The following is a 16,152-nucleotide window of genomic DNA, read 5'->3' as shown; positions in this document are numbered from 1 at the left end:
CAGCGGGGCTGAACTCCACTTGTGCATCGTGGTAACTCACTCACTGATAGTCTCTTTATCGACTCTTCTCCGGTCCCTATCTCTTTTTCCTTGCTCCCTCAGTGGGGACCTCCTCCCGTGTATCGCAGGCCTTGTCTCAGGGTCTGGCCTATTTGAGTTCTTTTCCAAAACTTCCCAAACTTAGGTAGAGATGTAGCTCTTTCCCCTTGGATGATAACTGAGCATAGGAACCCAGAACTCTGGGTAGTATGGCTTCTACAATATGAGAAACTGAAAACATGCAACAAATGGACCAACAGGGTCCAAGACTCAGAGAGAGGATCCTGATGCCGTGGGCAGCCCAGGACCCAGCCCACCTGGAGGTTAGCTCTGTTTTGACCTTGACCTAGCCATTACTTGATGCCTTGAGCTTCAGCTAGTTTTGAGTTGGGTTTGTGTCCCTTGTAATCGAAAGAGTCCTGGTGGTATGACGTTTATTATCTTTGCTTGTATTTTTCTATCATGTAATGCAAAAAATATGTTAATGTCAAATATGACGGGATAATGTTCTAAAGGAAATAAAACCCATTGGAAACGTCTTGGACAGTGTCACCTTGAATAGCCTGGATGGGGGCACAATCCACCTTTTTCTCTTAATATCAGTGAAACCAGGCCTTCATGAAACAATGGAATCACTGAACCATGAGTAATCACAGGCAATCACACTCCCCAAATGCTCCCACAGTGGTGAATGACAGAGGGTCTTTCCTTTGTCAGCCCCACCAATCACCCAGACTCTTAGAATGGTTTGAACGTAGCTTCTCATTTGGCCCCAAAGCTGTGCCCAAGTTAATGACTTGGAAAAACATGTCATCATCCATATAATCTGCAGAAACCAGAGAGAGCCCTGAATTAGGCATTTCCACTGCAGAGGAATCGTTCACATTTTGACAATGTTTACATTATTTCTCACAACTGTTTAATTAAATCCTGTGTAAACAGATGGGGTTATTTGTTTGGTCCTAATAGTTGTAAAATTTGGATATTGTGCACCCTGACAATTATAAATATTTGTATTTACCAAGTAATATTCTTTCCATTTAAAAAATTCCTTTATGCTAAAGAGAAAGCTGTCTTTATGGAAACATATCATGGCTTTTTGTTCTCATGGCTTTTGTATAGTCAGAAGTAGTCACAGATGGCTGGGCATCTCTGGAAAAAGGAATGGAACAAGTCACAGAGCACTGAATCCTCTCCTCAGAGAGTGGGCACATCTTCATATAGGGCTCCAGGTCTGTCGTGAGGCAGACATCAAAAAAACTGGTCCAGATAAAATGGACTCAATTCTCAAAAAATGTGCCATTCCTTTACATAGTAATTCCATATTTAGAAACCTAATCTGAGAATCCAAATTAGAGATGTGAGCAAAGATAAAGACAGATAGATAGAGCAGAACTATTTATAATAAGTATCGGTAACTATCCAAATGTAAAATAATTGTTCATTAAATTGTGGTGTATTTATACTATGAAAATCTGTGCAGCAATTAAAAATGATAATGTAGATTTTACCACAATGGGGCAGAGCTGTATCAACAAGATAAGTGAAAAAAAGCAGATTACAAAAGACTATGAATAGCATGATCTCAATTTTGTAAAAACAAAAACTATATCTCTATACACATGAAAATCTAGAAGGCCTACACCAAAATGTTAATAGGATATATGATTATTTTGGGGTATGGGAATATATATATATATATATTCTTCTTTAGGTTTTTCCAAATTTTCTGTAATGCACATGTATTATCTTTATAATCAGAAAAAAAATAAGTGAAAACTTAAAAAAATAATAAATAATATAGCTTAGAGAAGGCAATGAGGTTACACATAAGAAATCGAGAGGCTATTCTATGATTTTTAAGCCACGCATTCAAAAATACTAAGTGCCTACTGTTTGTCAATCCAAGTTGAAACACAGACTTTTTTAAAAAAATCAAGTTCTTCTGCCTTTGAAGTGTTCACAATTTAGAACAGCACTGTCCAGTAGAATTTTCTGCAATGATGTGAATATTTCCTGCATCGGCCAATGCAAGTAGCTGTTGGGCACTAAGAATGTACTCGATCTGACTGAAGAATGGAATTTTACATTTAATTTTAGTTCATTTAAGTGTAAGGAGCCACATGTAGCTATTGGCTTCTGTTAAAAAAAAGACATGTGTGGAAGTAATTATAATGTTCCAGGTGCTAGAGAAGCACAGAGAATGGAGATATTAACTCTGTTCATAAAAAACCTTTGAGAGGTGATACATTTCCAGCAGTAAGTTCAAAGGTGTAGTTAGGCATTCACTCTGGAGGGAAGAGCATTTTAGGCAAAGGATACTGTAGACGCAAAGGCATAGAGTCATGACTGGGCCTGACTTTTAAGAAACTAAAAACAAAGACATCAGGCAAAGCTCATACCCTCTCCAAAAAGATGAGGAGAATATAACTTGGCCAACAAATCCAGTAACATGAATATCTAGAGAAAACAGTCATTTTGTTACATCTCTAGGGGAATAGAGTCACACTTTTAGTAATAGTAATACTGTTACTATTCTAGGGGAATAGTAACTTTCAAACCCATTATCTCAAGGAAGGAGGTGCTTTTGCTCTGTGCCAAACACGGTGCTAGAAGCTTTCATACATTTTATCTCATTTAATCACCACAGAAATCCCATTTTACTGAAAAGGAAAAGCAAGGCTCTGAGGTTAAGTAGCTGCCCAAAAACACATCGCTGGTAAGTGGCTGAACTTGAATTCAAATTCTTGACTCATGTCTAATTGTAAAGCCCCATTTTCACTATTTCATGTTACCCCTACCCAGGAAGATGTTTAGACTGAAAATAGAAACACTGTGAAATGAAATGCAGACCCTAAGAGATCATGTTAAAAGAGTTCATGGACCAATTTCTAAGCTTTCATGGTGACATCCCAGGAGACAACTACTGTCTTCATTAACTAACTCTGGGTTGTCTGTCAAAGATGGTGCACTGGGCTGGCCATTGTTTGATATGGTCTCATCTTATATTGAATGCCGCTGGTTACGAGGCCAAACAGTGCCAAATTTGGTGCCAATCCATAGCCTTCTAGACCCAATTTACAAGGGTACCACCCTGTGGCAAAATCATCACGTCCTAAAACTGCTCTGTGCTTCCTGGCAGTTCCTACTGGTGTAAAGAGTCTTGAATTTTCAAGGTCACACTTCCTGGACCACTGTCTTCATCGCTGTGTCTTCTGAACCTTGTTCAGATTCTACTCAATAGCACTGAACTCCATCAACTACTTATACAGTGAAGCTTCCCAACATCTGTTCCGCTCTACTTGTGAGAATTCCTGCTAGGTTTTCATGACGTTGAACTCAATTTCGTTTTTTTTTAACCTCACTAAACAGGACAGCAACAGAAAGCCAGGGGGAAAAAAGGAACATTTAAGAGAAAAAAGAGAGAATCTTCTTTATGAACCCTGTAGATGTAAAATATCAATTTTGTTATACCCCATGTATTAGAAATCTCTTATTCCCTATAACAAATATATTTGAGACCTGACCTTTCTTTGAAGAACTGGTATCCCCCATTTTGGGGTTTGGGAAATTTGGGCAGATGGATAAACACAGAAGATTTAAACTGGAAGGAGATTACTAAGTAGTTACACCTAACATATGTGACTAGTAAAGCAGGGCTACCCAAAGAATATTAAGGGGGTGGGGGGGAAAGCACAGGAAAGAAGTGAATGTGTTGTAGCCCAGAAAAGCATCGATGTTGTTCTTATTGAAAAATTAGAAATCAGAAATTTTCAGTTTGGTGTAATTTTAGTTTATTTTATACTTTAATGTTTGTAACAAGGACGAGTGCTGGAGGAGCAGAATATCGTCACATAACCAAGACTTTGTCCCTTAAAGGTCTTGATTAGGCCGTGGTTCCAGTCCAGCAGAGCTGGGAGCCATCAGGACTTGAGAAAGGAGGGCCAGCCGGTTATCGGTAACTTGGATCCTTCATTAACCGAATTCTTTCTTCTGAGCTCTACTCTGTAGAGAAAGACAGCAAAATAGATGTAGGCTGAATACTTCCTAATGAAACTACCCTATTTGGTGAGTATACTCATTAATTAAAGCAGTAGGTTCTAGTGGTGACTTTTTTTAATCTATATTTTTACATAAATTTACAAATTGGACAATTACAACTATTTTTTAAAGTACAGTCATGTCCCTCTCTTTTCTTTTCTTTGTTTACCTCATCCCCTCCGTCCTGTCTCCTCTCCACCCACATCGATGCCCATACTGTAATACTAGGTGTTACTTCATGTGTGTGCTGTGTGCTTCCACATTTTGCTGGGTCTCTCTCTCTCTCTCTCTCTCTCTCACACACATACACACACACTCAATGGGATCATATTATACACACTTCAATGCATCTGGTTTTTCTTACTCAACACCTCATGAAAATCAATCCAAGACAACTATGTGGCTCTAAATCATTCTGTTTCACAGCGGCAAATCATTCCATGCTTTGGATCTACTACTGATCTAATGTGGGTATTTTTTCCCCTAGGCTTTCATTTATCAACTAAACCATAATAAGCATTCTTGCATTGTACTATTGTTTCTCTGAAATAGATTCCTAAGAGTGGGATTGCTGGATCAAAGGGGAGCGTAGGTAGTTCTTTTGTCACTCGCTCTACTTTTTAAAGAAGAGATGCTGCTAGACTTTGTTTTTAATTTGCAAATGACCTTGAGTACTCCCTTTGCTCTCTGGATCTCTGTTTTCTCACCCTTCCAGCAAGCATGTGGGACAGTGATGGGTGACCTTGACTGTCCTTTGCAGCTTGTTCTAAACTTCTCTGCTTCTGCGCCTGCGCCCACTGCCCTGTGTTTTGCTGCAGTGAACTGAGAATCATCACTACTGCTGACTCAGGAACAAGCGACCTGCCTGTCTGAGTCTCAGAATTTTGGACCTACATTTTGCACACAGACTAGTTCCTTAGCTGAACCACTGATTTCCGGGTATGACCTCTCCTGGAATGCTATGGTGAGGGAAGCTCGCCTTGATTAGTTCGTTGTGTCTGCCTGACACCACAGTCCAGATGAGAACTGGACAATGCAGCTGATTACACAGGTCTAAGCTTCTGGTGCTCGTGTTAAGGTTTACCTTCATCTAAACAGAGAATGCCTCAAAACACACTCAGAGCAGCTTTTTCAGGATGTGTTTTCAGCACTTTTTCAGGATGCTCCCAGTTTTCTTTTAACGAAGATAGTACTTGATTATTTCGTGACCAAACATATGAATCAGGAGGGAAAATGCTGCACAATGATTATCTGCTTTGTAAAGCTTTCTGTTCTGTGCATGTCTACCCATGTTACACCTTCTGCACCAGGAAGAAAGAACTGTTTTATTAGCTAAATCTGAGGGGCTTCAAACAGATGATTCTTCCAGACTGAATAATAATTGCCTATTGACCCGTACCAGGCAGCCATCCTCAGGCGAGACACTTCACATGCATACTCTCATTTAATCCTCAAACAACCCTTGAGGTAGGTTAGTATTATCCTTATTTGACAGATCGAGAATTTCCCCCAAGGTCACAGAGCTAGGAGATGGTTTAGTCTGTCTGCAGAGCCCGGTTCCACTGCAGGACAACACTGCAGTGGAACGGGGCAGCAGTAGGCAAGTGGGACAAAAATCCTGCGTGGCTTCTTGACTATCTTGGCAATGTCACCCAAAACCCACACCGAACCCTTGCACCCATCAGCTGTAGACATTTTAGGTATTTATGGCTCCCGTATCAAAATCACCTGAGCCTAGACACAGGCGCTCACTTTCCGTTCGGTGTGCGAGGTGGACCAGACTCAGCACAGACCGGGCTCAAATCCTGGCTCTGCCCGCTGACTTTAGGCAAGTTACTTCGTCTGTCTCGCACTCTGGCCCCGCAGCTCTTTCTCGCTTGCTGCCCTGAGGAGAGGAGGTAAGCGTCCCTCCGACTAACACCAGAGCAGACGCTGCTGAAACACCTTTTCCTCTCCCTCCTTCCTCCCTCCCTCCCTAGTGAGCATGAGGGCGGCATCTTGAATGTGCAAGGCGGCCCTCCAGGCCCTCTTCTGTTCTCCTTCCCACGCTACAGTTTTCCCCCGTGTCAGGGCTGCGACCGACGGCTTGTTTTTCGGTAGACTGCCCCCGCCCCCCCCATACTGCGTGGTGGATACGGGTTTTCAAAAATAGCTATTTATTTGCTTATCTGCAAAGGGGGGGAATGATCGAGGGTAAAATCAATTACAATTTTTCATCTTTGACAAAGTAATTAAGGCCATAGTGACTGGCTAATTCTGGCCGAATGGCTGCACGGTGACGGATGCGTATTTATGCCTCCTCGGCGGCGGCGGCGGCGCGCCGGATTATCACTCCAAACAGGCGGCCCTGGAGGGCGGGGCGGAGGCTCGTGTCCCGAGGACTTGCGCCTTTTATTCTCATTCTTTTCTTTAATACAGCGGCTCCATCCTTGCCGCTGTCTGAGCGCTGACACACAACCACCCGCACGACGAGCTGCCCTGGCCGCCTGCCCCGGCATGCTCTCTCCGGCCCTGGCCCCCTACCCAGCTGCCGGGCTGGTGTCTGTCCCTCCGCCCCCGCGTTGGCTGCAGAGCCAGCGGTCATTCTAGGCCTCCTGCTCTAGACCCTCCCTCCACTCTCCCCACGGCCCCTCCTTTCTAGAATCTTGCGGCTGGAAGTGTGTGTGTGAGTGTAGGGGGTGGGGGGGTAGGGAGCCAAAGCAGCACCTACGCAAACGCCCCTCCCCCACCCCACCCCCGCAGCCCTCCTGCACGTCAACCGCCTCTGACGGGCTTGACACGTGGCAGATCCCACGCAGGAACCCAAGTGCGCACTTGGCTGGGGAGGGTCCGCAGGCATAACGTCAGGCCTGGGGGCTGAGCAGAGACGCAGGGCCTCACTCGTAACCCCGCTCCCGCCCCAGCCTCGGAGGTCAGTGTGCCCTGCAACGTCGGTGCGCCCGAGTGGACGCGCCACTCGCACGCAGCGTTCTGCGGGGGCGGCTCAAATGCAAACTGAGGAAACTGGTTAGAGACTCGTAGTCGTGACTCTCACTAGTGGAGGTCGGCCCCGGGCCTGCGGAGGGAGGCCTCCTGGGACCTAGGGGTGTGCCTCGTGGCGGGAAATCGGGGGCTGCCGGGCCTGCCCCTTACAGTTCTTGCATCCTGGTTTGGCTTAGTGGAAACTGGGGTCTGTTTGGGAAGAAGCACCGGGCAGCACCCCCTGGATTGTCCCAGTGGCTCCCAGAGTCCAAGGTGTTTCCTAGAGCCCACCAAGGCGTAAGTAAACATACTACCTAAAGGGCCTGCTCTCCTGGCGCTCTTCCAACCGGACCCTACCACAGTCCCACCCCCGCCTGACTTTTCCGGGGTCTCTCGGAGTGGGCCTCCAGAGAGTGTGATGCACCACTCCACGCCTTTTTCCACGTTCGAAGGAAACTTTCTTAGCCTCAGTTTCCCCAGCTTTAAAACTAGGAGTTTCTCAAAGGTTGTCAAGGCTAAATGGGGTAATTCATGGAAAACCCTCGCACAGTGGTTCAATATTGAGAGCTTAGTAAATGTTAACTCAAAACTACAATAAAACGCGGCCTGAAACCCGCAAGGCAACTCTCAAGGAAGGTCTCTTCAGGGAACCTCTCCTTCCATAATTGTGCGGACTGTGGGTCCCCAGCTGTCTGCGCTCGGAGGGGCTGGGAGGGCGAGCCAGTGAGCCGAGGCATCCGAGCGTTTGCGAGCAGCTCGGGAAGGCGGCGCGAGGGGCCACTGCAGTGCCCCGGGCACTCACTGCAATCTGCCACCGCAGCCTCCGCCTCCGGCCCCGCAGCTTGATTCTCCCACTGTGTGGGGACGGCCCAGCCGAGTGCAACGGCGCTGACCCCCAGGCTGTGGGCCGGGCTGCGGGCAGCAGGGAAGAAACAAAGTGCTTTCCCTAACTCCTCATCCCCAAGGCCAGGAATTATCCCAACCAGGAAGGAGGAAGGGGAAGCGGTTTGCCTACGAATGCCCTTCTATTCTCCAAATTACACCTTTGTAAAGGTGTTTTTCTTTTGATTATAGGCATTGCTTTGTATCAGAAGTAAAGTCCATCTTTTTCTTGCCCTGGCCCCCACCCCCGAATCTCACCACAGTATGGCAGAATGTACTCTTGTGGCTTCCAGGAGGGCCAGCCCTGCCGTCTGGTTGCTGGCGATCGTGATTTGGAGGGTCTCTAAGACCTCGCGCTTCCAAATCAGGCCTGGCTGTGGAGTTTTCTTATTGAGAGGGCTAAGAAGAAAGAATGGGTCTCCTCTGACTTTGAAAGTGACCTAAGAACCAGGTCAGTGTTGGAGATAATTTCCTTTTTATTTCTCTAAACTATTTTCAGAGGAGCTTAACAAATACAATGAAAATAGTCAATAATTTCACTCAGGAATTTCTCCTAATTGTGTTACGAGAGATAAAATTAGAGTACAAATGCTCAACCTCAATTTTTAAGCGAAAATCCAGGATCCCTCTAACCCTGGTTGTCTGGGAGGGTAGGGTTGTGAGAATCTTAAGTGGGAATACGCACAGGTGGGTACTCCCTATAAAAAGACCCGTGTGCACCAGCCATTGCAGAGCTGTGGCGCTACGTGCAGACCCTCGATCGTTTTCGGAGTAATATTGTGGAATCTGCTGCCTGCAGATTTTGAGAGGCAGCTACCGGATCTAATAGAAGAGAAAGACTGAAATACGACAGTGCTTTCACTCCTTCCCCTGCACCTACCTCGGCAGCCCAATCCGCTCTGCTGGAGACTGCGCCTCGCCTTGGGTGCAGTGGGACGTGTCCCTCCCATGTTTCCCTTAATTAGGGGGAGGCAAACTTCTGTCATCTCCTCCCGCTGGCTTCGGTTTAGTAAATAGACCCACATGAGTCACACCGAACACGCAGCCCCCTCCTGCCTGAGTGACAACTAGCCAGCATACTCTTCGTTGTTGTCCCTTTAAAACTCGAATCCAAGGGGGTAATGATTTATCAAACTTGTATTATCAAGAAAATGTCAAACGAAGGGCACCTTGCTTTGCACTGACGCAAACCTGGCCTTTCCCGAGGAGATATAGAAAGCGCCTCTCTTGCTGGAGTCAAACCCAGTCTTGTCAAATAGCTGGTTTCACCCTCCACCCATTCAGTCTGTTTGTTGCCTGTGTCAGACATGGTGAGTGTTTGCTTTTGTTCTTTTAAGAGGAGAGGGGGTTGCCGGGGAGGGGGGGAGGAAGGGCAGATTCGTTTTGTATACTTCTTTTTGAAATGTCTATATATTTTGGAAGAGGGAGGGAGGACAGTTGTCGCAGCTGTGGTATTTGTACTTGTGAGCATAACCTGAGGTCGGAAAGAGGCTGGAAGCTGAGAGGTTGGCTGCGGCTCTTACCAGCGCGGGATTCCAGGCACTGTCCTCGGTGCTGAAATCAGACGCTGGTACTGAAGCGAGTCGCTCTGGGTCCTAGAGGCTATTGAAATAAGGAGGATGCTTGCTGGAGTCGAGGTACTTAGATTGGTACAAATGAAGGAATTCTGATCTATGCATTTGTGAAAGAAAGTTCGACGAGAGGAGTGCAGTTGAGGTGAAAGTAGTAAGATTATTCTCACAGTATAATAGTAATTATTGGTACTAATATTTAGGAAGCCCTGAAAGAGAACACGAGGGAAGAAAGCGGAGGGAAAAACCACTGCTGGCAGTTATGTTAATTTGAACCGCAGTTGGGAGAAAGCAAATGAAAAGCAGTCCTGAGTTTTGACCCCCAAGCAAGTGTAGGGGCATGAAGGATATCAGACTCCTGTGAATAGCTATTTTAGGTTGGGGGTGGGGCAAAAAACTTTGCACGTCCTTTTGCATATCTGGGAATCTGGAAGCGAATGTAGGTTGATAACAAATCTAGTTACTATCTTGTGTTTTAAATCTGGTTTATTATTGTTGTTGGGCTGTCATTGTTGTTTTGATCATGATCCTTTCCCCTGCCTTCGCTACCTGGTGGGTGGAGATGGGTTTTGGAGGCCTGGGATTTGCACAACCGATTTCGCCTGAAATGGTTGCAAGTGCCAGGGCATCAGCTTTGTGGCCGCAGCTTGTCTATTGCTTATGGGGGTGGGGGGGAGGCAATGGGCATTGTTGAATGACAAAGGAAATGGGGCGGAAAATTAAAGAATCTTTCTACTATGGTGATGGGGACATGGGCACCCTACAGCTGTGATGTGAAATCCAAGGAGAGCGAGGAGCTCATGGCTGTAGGGCTATTTCCACGCTCCCCTCCACCCCCTCCAAAAAACCCCTTTCTGCCTCTTTTCTTAGTTCTTCTCCATCAGGCTGGAGAATATTACCTTCTTTATGTCATCTGGTTATTGACTTAACAGGCAAATTTAAAAATACTGATTGCAGTTTTTCTTGGAGAAGGAAAAGAAATCCAGATTTCAATTTGTTCCCTAGATATTGTGTCTGAACCTGAGTCATAAACGTCTCTACACGTAGAGACGGGTATTTTTTTAAAGCTGCCTTGATTTTTTTTTTTTTTTGCACGAACTTCACGTTGTATTTGCAGGATTGCGGTGCTCCCAAGGAAATGAATAAACAACCAGCCAACATCCTGGAGGTGGCGGTGGCACCAGGCCACCACGATGGCCGTTGTGCGCCCAGGACAAGCCCAGAGCAGGAGCTTCCCGCGGCCGCCGCCGCACCGCTGCCGCACGTGCCCAGGTCCGCTTCCACCGGCGCCCAAACTTTCCAGTCCCCAGATGCGAGAGCCTGTGAGGCTGAGCGGCCGGGAGTGGGGGCTTGCAAACTCAGTGGCCCGCGGGCGCCGGCGGTCTCGGCGGCTCTGCGGGACTTGAGCGAGACTCACAGCGCTCAGGCCGCCCCTCCTGGGGGCGCTGGGCCCGGCAACGCGCTGCATTGTAAGATCCCGGCGCTGCGCGGCCCAGAAGGGGATATGAACGTGAGTGTGGGCAAGGGCACCCTGGAGAGGAACAACACGCCGTCCGTGGGCTGGGTGAATATGAGCCAGAGCGCCGTGGTGCTGGGCACGGATGGAATCACGTCCGTGCTCCCTGGCAGCATGGCCACCGCTGCTGCCCAGGTAAGCAGGTCGCGCTAGGCCCGTGCCACCTCCTGCTCCCCAGGTGTGTGAGGTGAGGCCTTGGAGGGTGCACGTGTGCTGATGGGGAGACCGGTTGGCAGTGCCAGGGAATGGATGCGGGAGGCAGCTTTGGTGCTTCGGAAGCTCGCACTGCGCTGGGGTTCCCAGTTCAGGGCACGAGGGCTATAGTGACCCTGCCGGAGGGATGGCGACTTCAGGAGCTGCTGCTTCCTGTCCCTTCCCAGCCTCAGTGGTAGCGGAAATCGGGGTGTGGACTCATTAAACAGTGGAGGCAGATAGATTCCTACCCCTTTTTGCAGACAGGATTCCCTCTCTTGCCAGTAACTGGGTCTTTTCTTTAAAATTTTTTTCTTAATTATAAAGAAACAATGTACAGAGAAAACCCCTGGAGAAATAATAGTTTAAGTTCTGTAGCCTTTTCACAGCGAGTTACCATTTACACAGGAGAACTCATTCGAGGAGAGGTGGGTTTATATGAGCCTACTACTGAAGCTTAAGCTTCAGAGCCTTTCCAAAACCTGGTACCTAATTTTGTCATCGCAATTTTATATGTTCTTTTCCTTCTTCAAGAGGACCCCCTCCTAATTGTATAAACTTCAGGCTCCACAAATCTGGAACCACCCCTGCATTTGATCTTTTATGTTCAATCAGAGGCATGAAAAACCCACAGAGCAAATCCCAAGGGTTAGGGATAAACAAGTATCACTGGTGGCCCCTCTCCCATGTAGGCTCCTGTCTTCCAATTCCCTTCAGTCTCTCTCCCTCGTCCGACTGATTTCTTCTTTCCTCTGTCCTGTTTCACCTACTTCATCTCTTCCCTTCCCATTGCCTGCTTTTCCACTATCTCCTATCAAGGGCTCAAGGGTTAGGCACGTATCCAGGGGTGGGTATCTAAAGCATAACATCCACCTGTCTGAGATTTCTGGTTTATACACCCTTCTGTTCGTAGTAACTCTACTGTTTGCACACACACCCACACTCACACACTTATCCACAGGCCCATGCAGCAGAAGCTAAGCTGTTAGAATGACTAGAAATGAACACACACTTGGGCGTTTCTACTCGCCCTTGTTTTGGGGACCCACTTCTGGAGTGTTTGTCTGTGTGTATTAACTGCCTCTGACAGCACGTGCCCCACAGTGTGAGCCCAGGCAGAGGCAGAGTTTTGTTTCACATGCCTTGCTTAACCTCCGCACTGCGGCAAAAGCAGCTGGAACCCCCACCCTTCAAGCTCTGGAAGAATTGGAGGGTGGAGGTGGGAGGAGTGTAGGACAGCTATTAAAGATGTTCAGTATAGACCAAGCCCTGCATTTGCCTATATTCAGCTCTACCCATCTTTCTGTTCGTGCCTTTCTGACACCTACCTCTGCCCTCCTTCTCTGTCTCCAAGACTTCCTCCCTTCCTGACAACAGCTTCTTTCTCTTCCGTGGCCTGTGGGAGAGTGTGGGACATACCAGGTTGCTAGAATATGAGGTGGAAGGTGACTGAGGATAGGGAAGCTGTGTAGTAGCTTAGATCTCTGGAAGCTTTGTGTGGTGTCCAGGTGTCCTGAACATTTTCAGAATTTTATTGGAGGTGGCTCCACCCGCAGCCTTTTCTGCTTAGTAGTAAGGCATTCTAGAAGGAGCATCTTAGGGTGAACATCACCAAGAGAGCATCTTAGGGTGAACTTGCAGAGGTGAGCCCCAAAGATGCATAGACTGCTGGAGCTGGAAGGTGCTTCAGGGGACGGTTATTCTAAGTCCCTCACTTTACAGATGGGGACACAGAGGGTCAGAGAGAGCAAGTGGCTTGGCTGATGTTATCCAGCCGTGTAATGGTAAAATTTAGACCAGAACTCACAGTGTTAGATGTCCTATCTCTTACCACATCTGCCTTCTCTATTCTCCCTCTTGTTTCACCCCCACATGTCCCTCTTGCCCGTCTCCCTTACCCCACTGCTGAAAGTGGCCCCCTGCTTAAATTAGCCGACCAGGCAGATTCTGACTGTAGGCTTTGGCAGAGAAGTGAGGCACAGGCTCTGGCTGGCTTCAGGCACTGCAGCTCTTTCTGGACTTAGCGCAGACTCCAGGGGGAGAAGGGACTGAGGAAGGGGTGCATTGAAGGGTTTTGGGAGGGAGGGGTTGGTTAGGGACCTGCTTGCTGGGGACTCTAGGCATGATATTGGGGGCCTGCTTGCCTAATAAACTCTTGTCAGGGGTTGGGGTTCGAGGGACCTGCTTGTGATCACCCAACAGGTTTAAGGTTTGGGGAAAGCTGCTTGCTGATGTGCCCTAACTGCAGGGTTTGGGAAACAAGACTTCAGGGGTCTGTTTAAGACGGGTCTCAGATGAAAATTGGGAGCCTGCTTGCTGAAAGACTCAGTGCAGGGTTGAGGGGTGAGGGTCCTGCTTGTAGATGCATTCTGTCTTTGGAATTGGGGTCCTGCTTGCTGATGCATCCTCGGTTGAAAAGTGGGGGCCTGCTTGCTGGGAAGGACCCTCACTCAGCAGGGGAAGGGTTGGAGTGGGACCTGCTTGCTGACCCACCGGGGGCTGTTATCCGACAATGTGCTTTTCCGCCCCCAGGAAGACGAGCAAGGGGATGAGAATAAGGCTCGAGGGAACTGGTCCAGCAAACTGGACTTCATCCTGTCCATGGTGGGGTACGCAGTGGGGCTGGGCAATGTCTGGAGGTTTCCCTACCTGGCCTTCCAGAACGGGGGAGGTATGGCTTTTCCGCTCTTTCCGCCTGCGGTGCTGTGGGGCGGGCACTTGGGGGTTGGGGGGAAGGGACTCAGAGCCTCTGGAGGAGCTAGAAGGGGAGGCTCAGGGTGGCCTCCTCCCACGCCAGCCCCATGCCCTGTAGGCAACAGTATTAAGCTGGACAGCACGAGCTGCTGTGTAACTCGTTGGCACTAGATCCTGGAGGCTTTTATCTGGAGATGGAGTCCAAGGAAGAAAGCGGGGGGCCCTCCTGATCCCCCCATGGGTCCTGCATGGGGGCCTGGGTCCTGAGCCAAGTGGCCACTGATGCACGGAAGTTCAAACTCTAATTCATCCCTCGAGTATTCAGGTAGGGCTGCACTCCATACACCCACATGACGTTAGAACCAGTAGCTGTGTGGTCCTGGACGCAGGCTTCAGGACGTTGTGAGATTCTAACCTGGAAACCCTAGCCCATATGGGAGACCTGGGGACGGGCATGTGGGTGGTGCTGAACGCTGGCTGCAGGTGCAGCGGGAGGTGTGAGCCGAGCGGGCTGGGAGCTGCGCTCTGGAAGCCTCTCAGAAGCGCCCACACATACATCCTCTCGGGTGCGGCAAGAGTATATTTTGACTCGCAAAACCGTTTAGCGAAAATGGGTTTCCTTTCATTTGCCCTAACTTGGTGGAAGAAGCTCCATTTGAGGGAAAACAGTTTCTGAAATGGTGAGGCATGCACCAGCTGCCAGGCCGCTAGGATATGTTGTACCTGTTGTATACCCACAAAGAAGGGACCTGACACATCCAGGGTCCCCTTCGCTTGCCCTCCTGACATTGGGGCTCCACAGGGCCAGTGACTGCCCCCACGTTGGCTGACAAGTCACCCTTTAGGAATAGGAATTTATGCCTAGAACTCTCACAGCTTCTCAACTGAACCAAAGAGACCAGAAATGTGCTCTTCATCCCATCAGGTTAGGCAACTTAAGGATTTTTAAAAAATTATTTATCTATTATTATTGTTTTGTCTCTTGGGTGGGCTCCAGGAAGAATTTGGTGCATAGGAACAGTGGACAAGCGCTACCTGTGCCACAGGACAATTAAAGTGGGGAAAAAAAATTGTTATTGTCCCTTCCCCCCAGTTCCAAACGAGGACACGTTGACAAGTACTTATGAGGACCACAGAGCTTTTGCTATCTGGGTGCCCTGGAAACCGAACATTGTATGCTGGCTACCCAAATATGGGCATCATGACTAGGTTTTCCGCCTGGTTTTCCGCAGGGAGTCCCCAGACGAGGGTGCAGGAAATGGGCGGAAGTTGCTATAATAAGACTTCCAGTGCCGGAAGGGGGGTAGGTATACAGGATCCGGTGAGGAGGGAGTCCCAGTCAAGCGAGTTTGGCCGGAAAAAGTGCCGGCGCTTTGCTCACCTAGGATCTGCCAAGTGAGGGGCCCCGCAGCCAGCGGTGTCCAGAGCAGCGCGTAGAGCCCCGGCCCGGCTGACTTGTCCGCACTGCGGCTCCCAGGTCCCGCAGCCCTCAGCTCACCTCCTCCTTCCCAGAAGCACGTCTTTCTCAAAAACCCTGTCAGGAGAGCACAACGCAGGACCCCTAATTTTACTCTTCAGCAGCCCTGGGCTGCTGCTGGGCCACCCTCGCCTGGAGAGACTCAGGCAGGAAAGGTCCTTGCTCTGGACAGGAAGCTGGGAAACGGGTGAGCAGAAAGAGGGGACTAGAGCAGGATCAGCTTTCCTTCTGTTGAGCAGTGCTCCAGGCTCTGTCATGTTTAGCCCCGGAATTGGTCTGACCCGTGCACAGTGCTTCCTGGTCCAAATCTTTTCAAAGACCAGGGCTATTTTTTCCGCAAGCCCTCAGAACAACCTCACAGAATCTTCCAAGGGAGAGAACCCTATCGTCTAGATGAGACACCCACATAAATATCGTCAAGGGCGGGGTGCCTGGGAAAGGTACTGTGGGAGGACAGACGTGGGAGAGTCCTTGGAGGAGGAAGCATTTGAGCTGACCTTGAAGGATGGAAGGGACTTCTTATGTGGAGAAGGAAGTTGAGAAGTGTGTGATGGCTGCGGAGGTGGGAGAGGGATGGGTACCAGGCTCCACCCTGGTTGGAAGAAGGTGTGCAGGGAACTTGGTTTATATGCGGAGACTCCCAAAGTCTAGCTTAGTAGAAGATAGGTCCTTGGAGGGCAGAGGTGCCAATGAAATGATGAGATTTCACCAAATCTGACTCCAGCAATGAGTCCAAGGCATGGATTTGTTGAATGCTGGAAGGGCTTAATTTCAGGACA

General features: G+C 48.5%; 1 protein-coding gene across 2 annotated transcripts in view; it reads left to right on the top strand.

Moving 5' to 3' along the window:
* The first annotated feature begins 8,959 nt into the window (after nucleotides 1–8,959).
* Nucleotides 8,960–16,152, top strand: part of SLC6A5 (solute carrier family 6 member 5) — a 46,215-nt gene continuing 39,022 nt past the window's right edge. The window contains exons 1-3 of one of the 2 annotated variants that reach the window (XM_033118816.1): nucleotides 8,960–9,233; nucleotides 10,612–11,145; nucleotides 13,735–13,873. In XM_033118816.1, the coding sequence (XP_032974707.1) occupies nucleotides 9,231–9,233; nucleotides 10,612–11,145; nucleotides 13,735–13,873 (676 nt within the window). In that variant the 5' untranslated portion in view covers nucleotides 8,960–9,230. Of the gene's footprint in view, nucleotides 9,234–9,423; nucleotides 9,561–10,611; nucleotides 11,146–13,734; nucleotides 13,874–16,152 lie in introns of those variants that run through there. The other variant, XM_033118815.1, reaches the window with a different exon arrangement.

Source organism: Rhinolophus ferrumequinum, chromosome 11 (genome assembly GCF_004115265.2).
Source record: "Rhinolophus ferrumequinum isolate MPI-CBG mRhiFer1 chromosome 11, mRhiFer1_v1.p, whole genome shotgun sequence".
Lineage (NCBI taxonomy): Eukaryota > Metazoa > Chordata > Mammalia > Chiroptera > Rhinolophidae > Rhinolophus > Rhinolophus ferrumequinum.
Note: the sequence above shows the minus strand (reverse complement) of the source record. Positions and strands in the feature narration are given on the sequence as shown.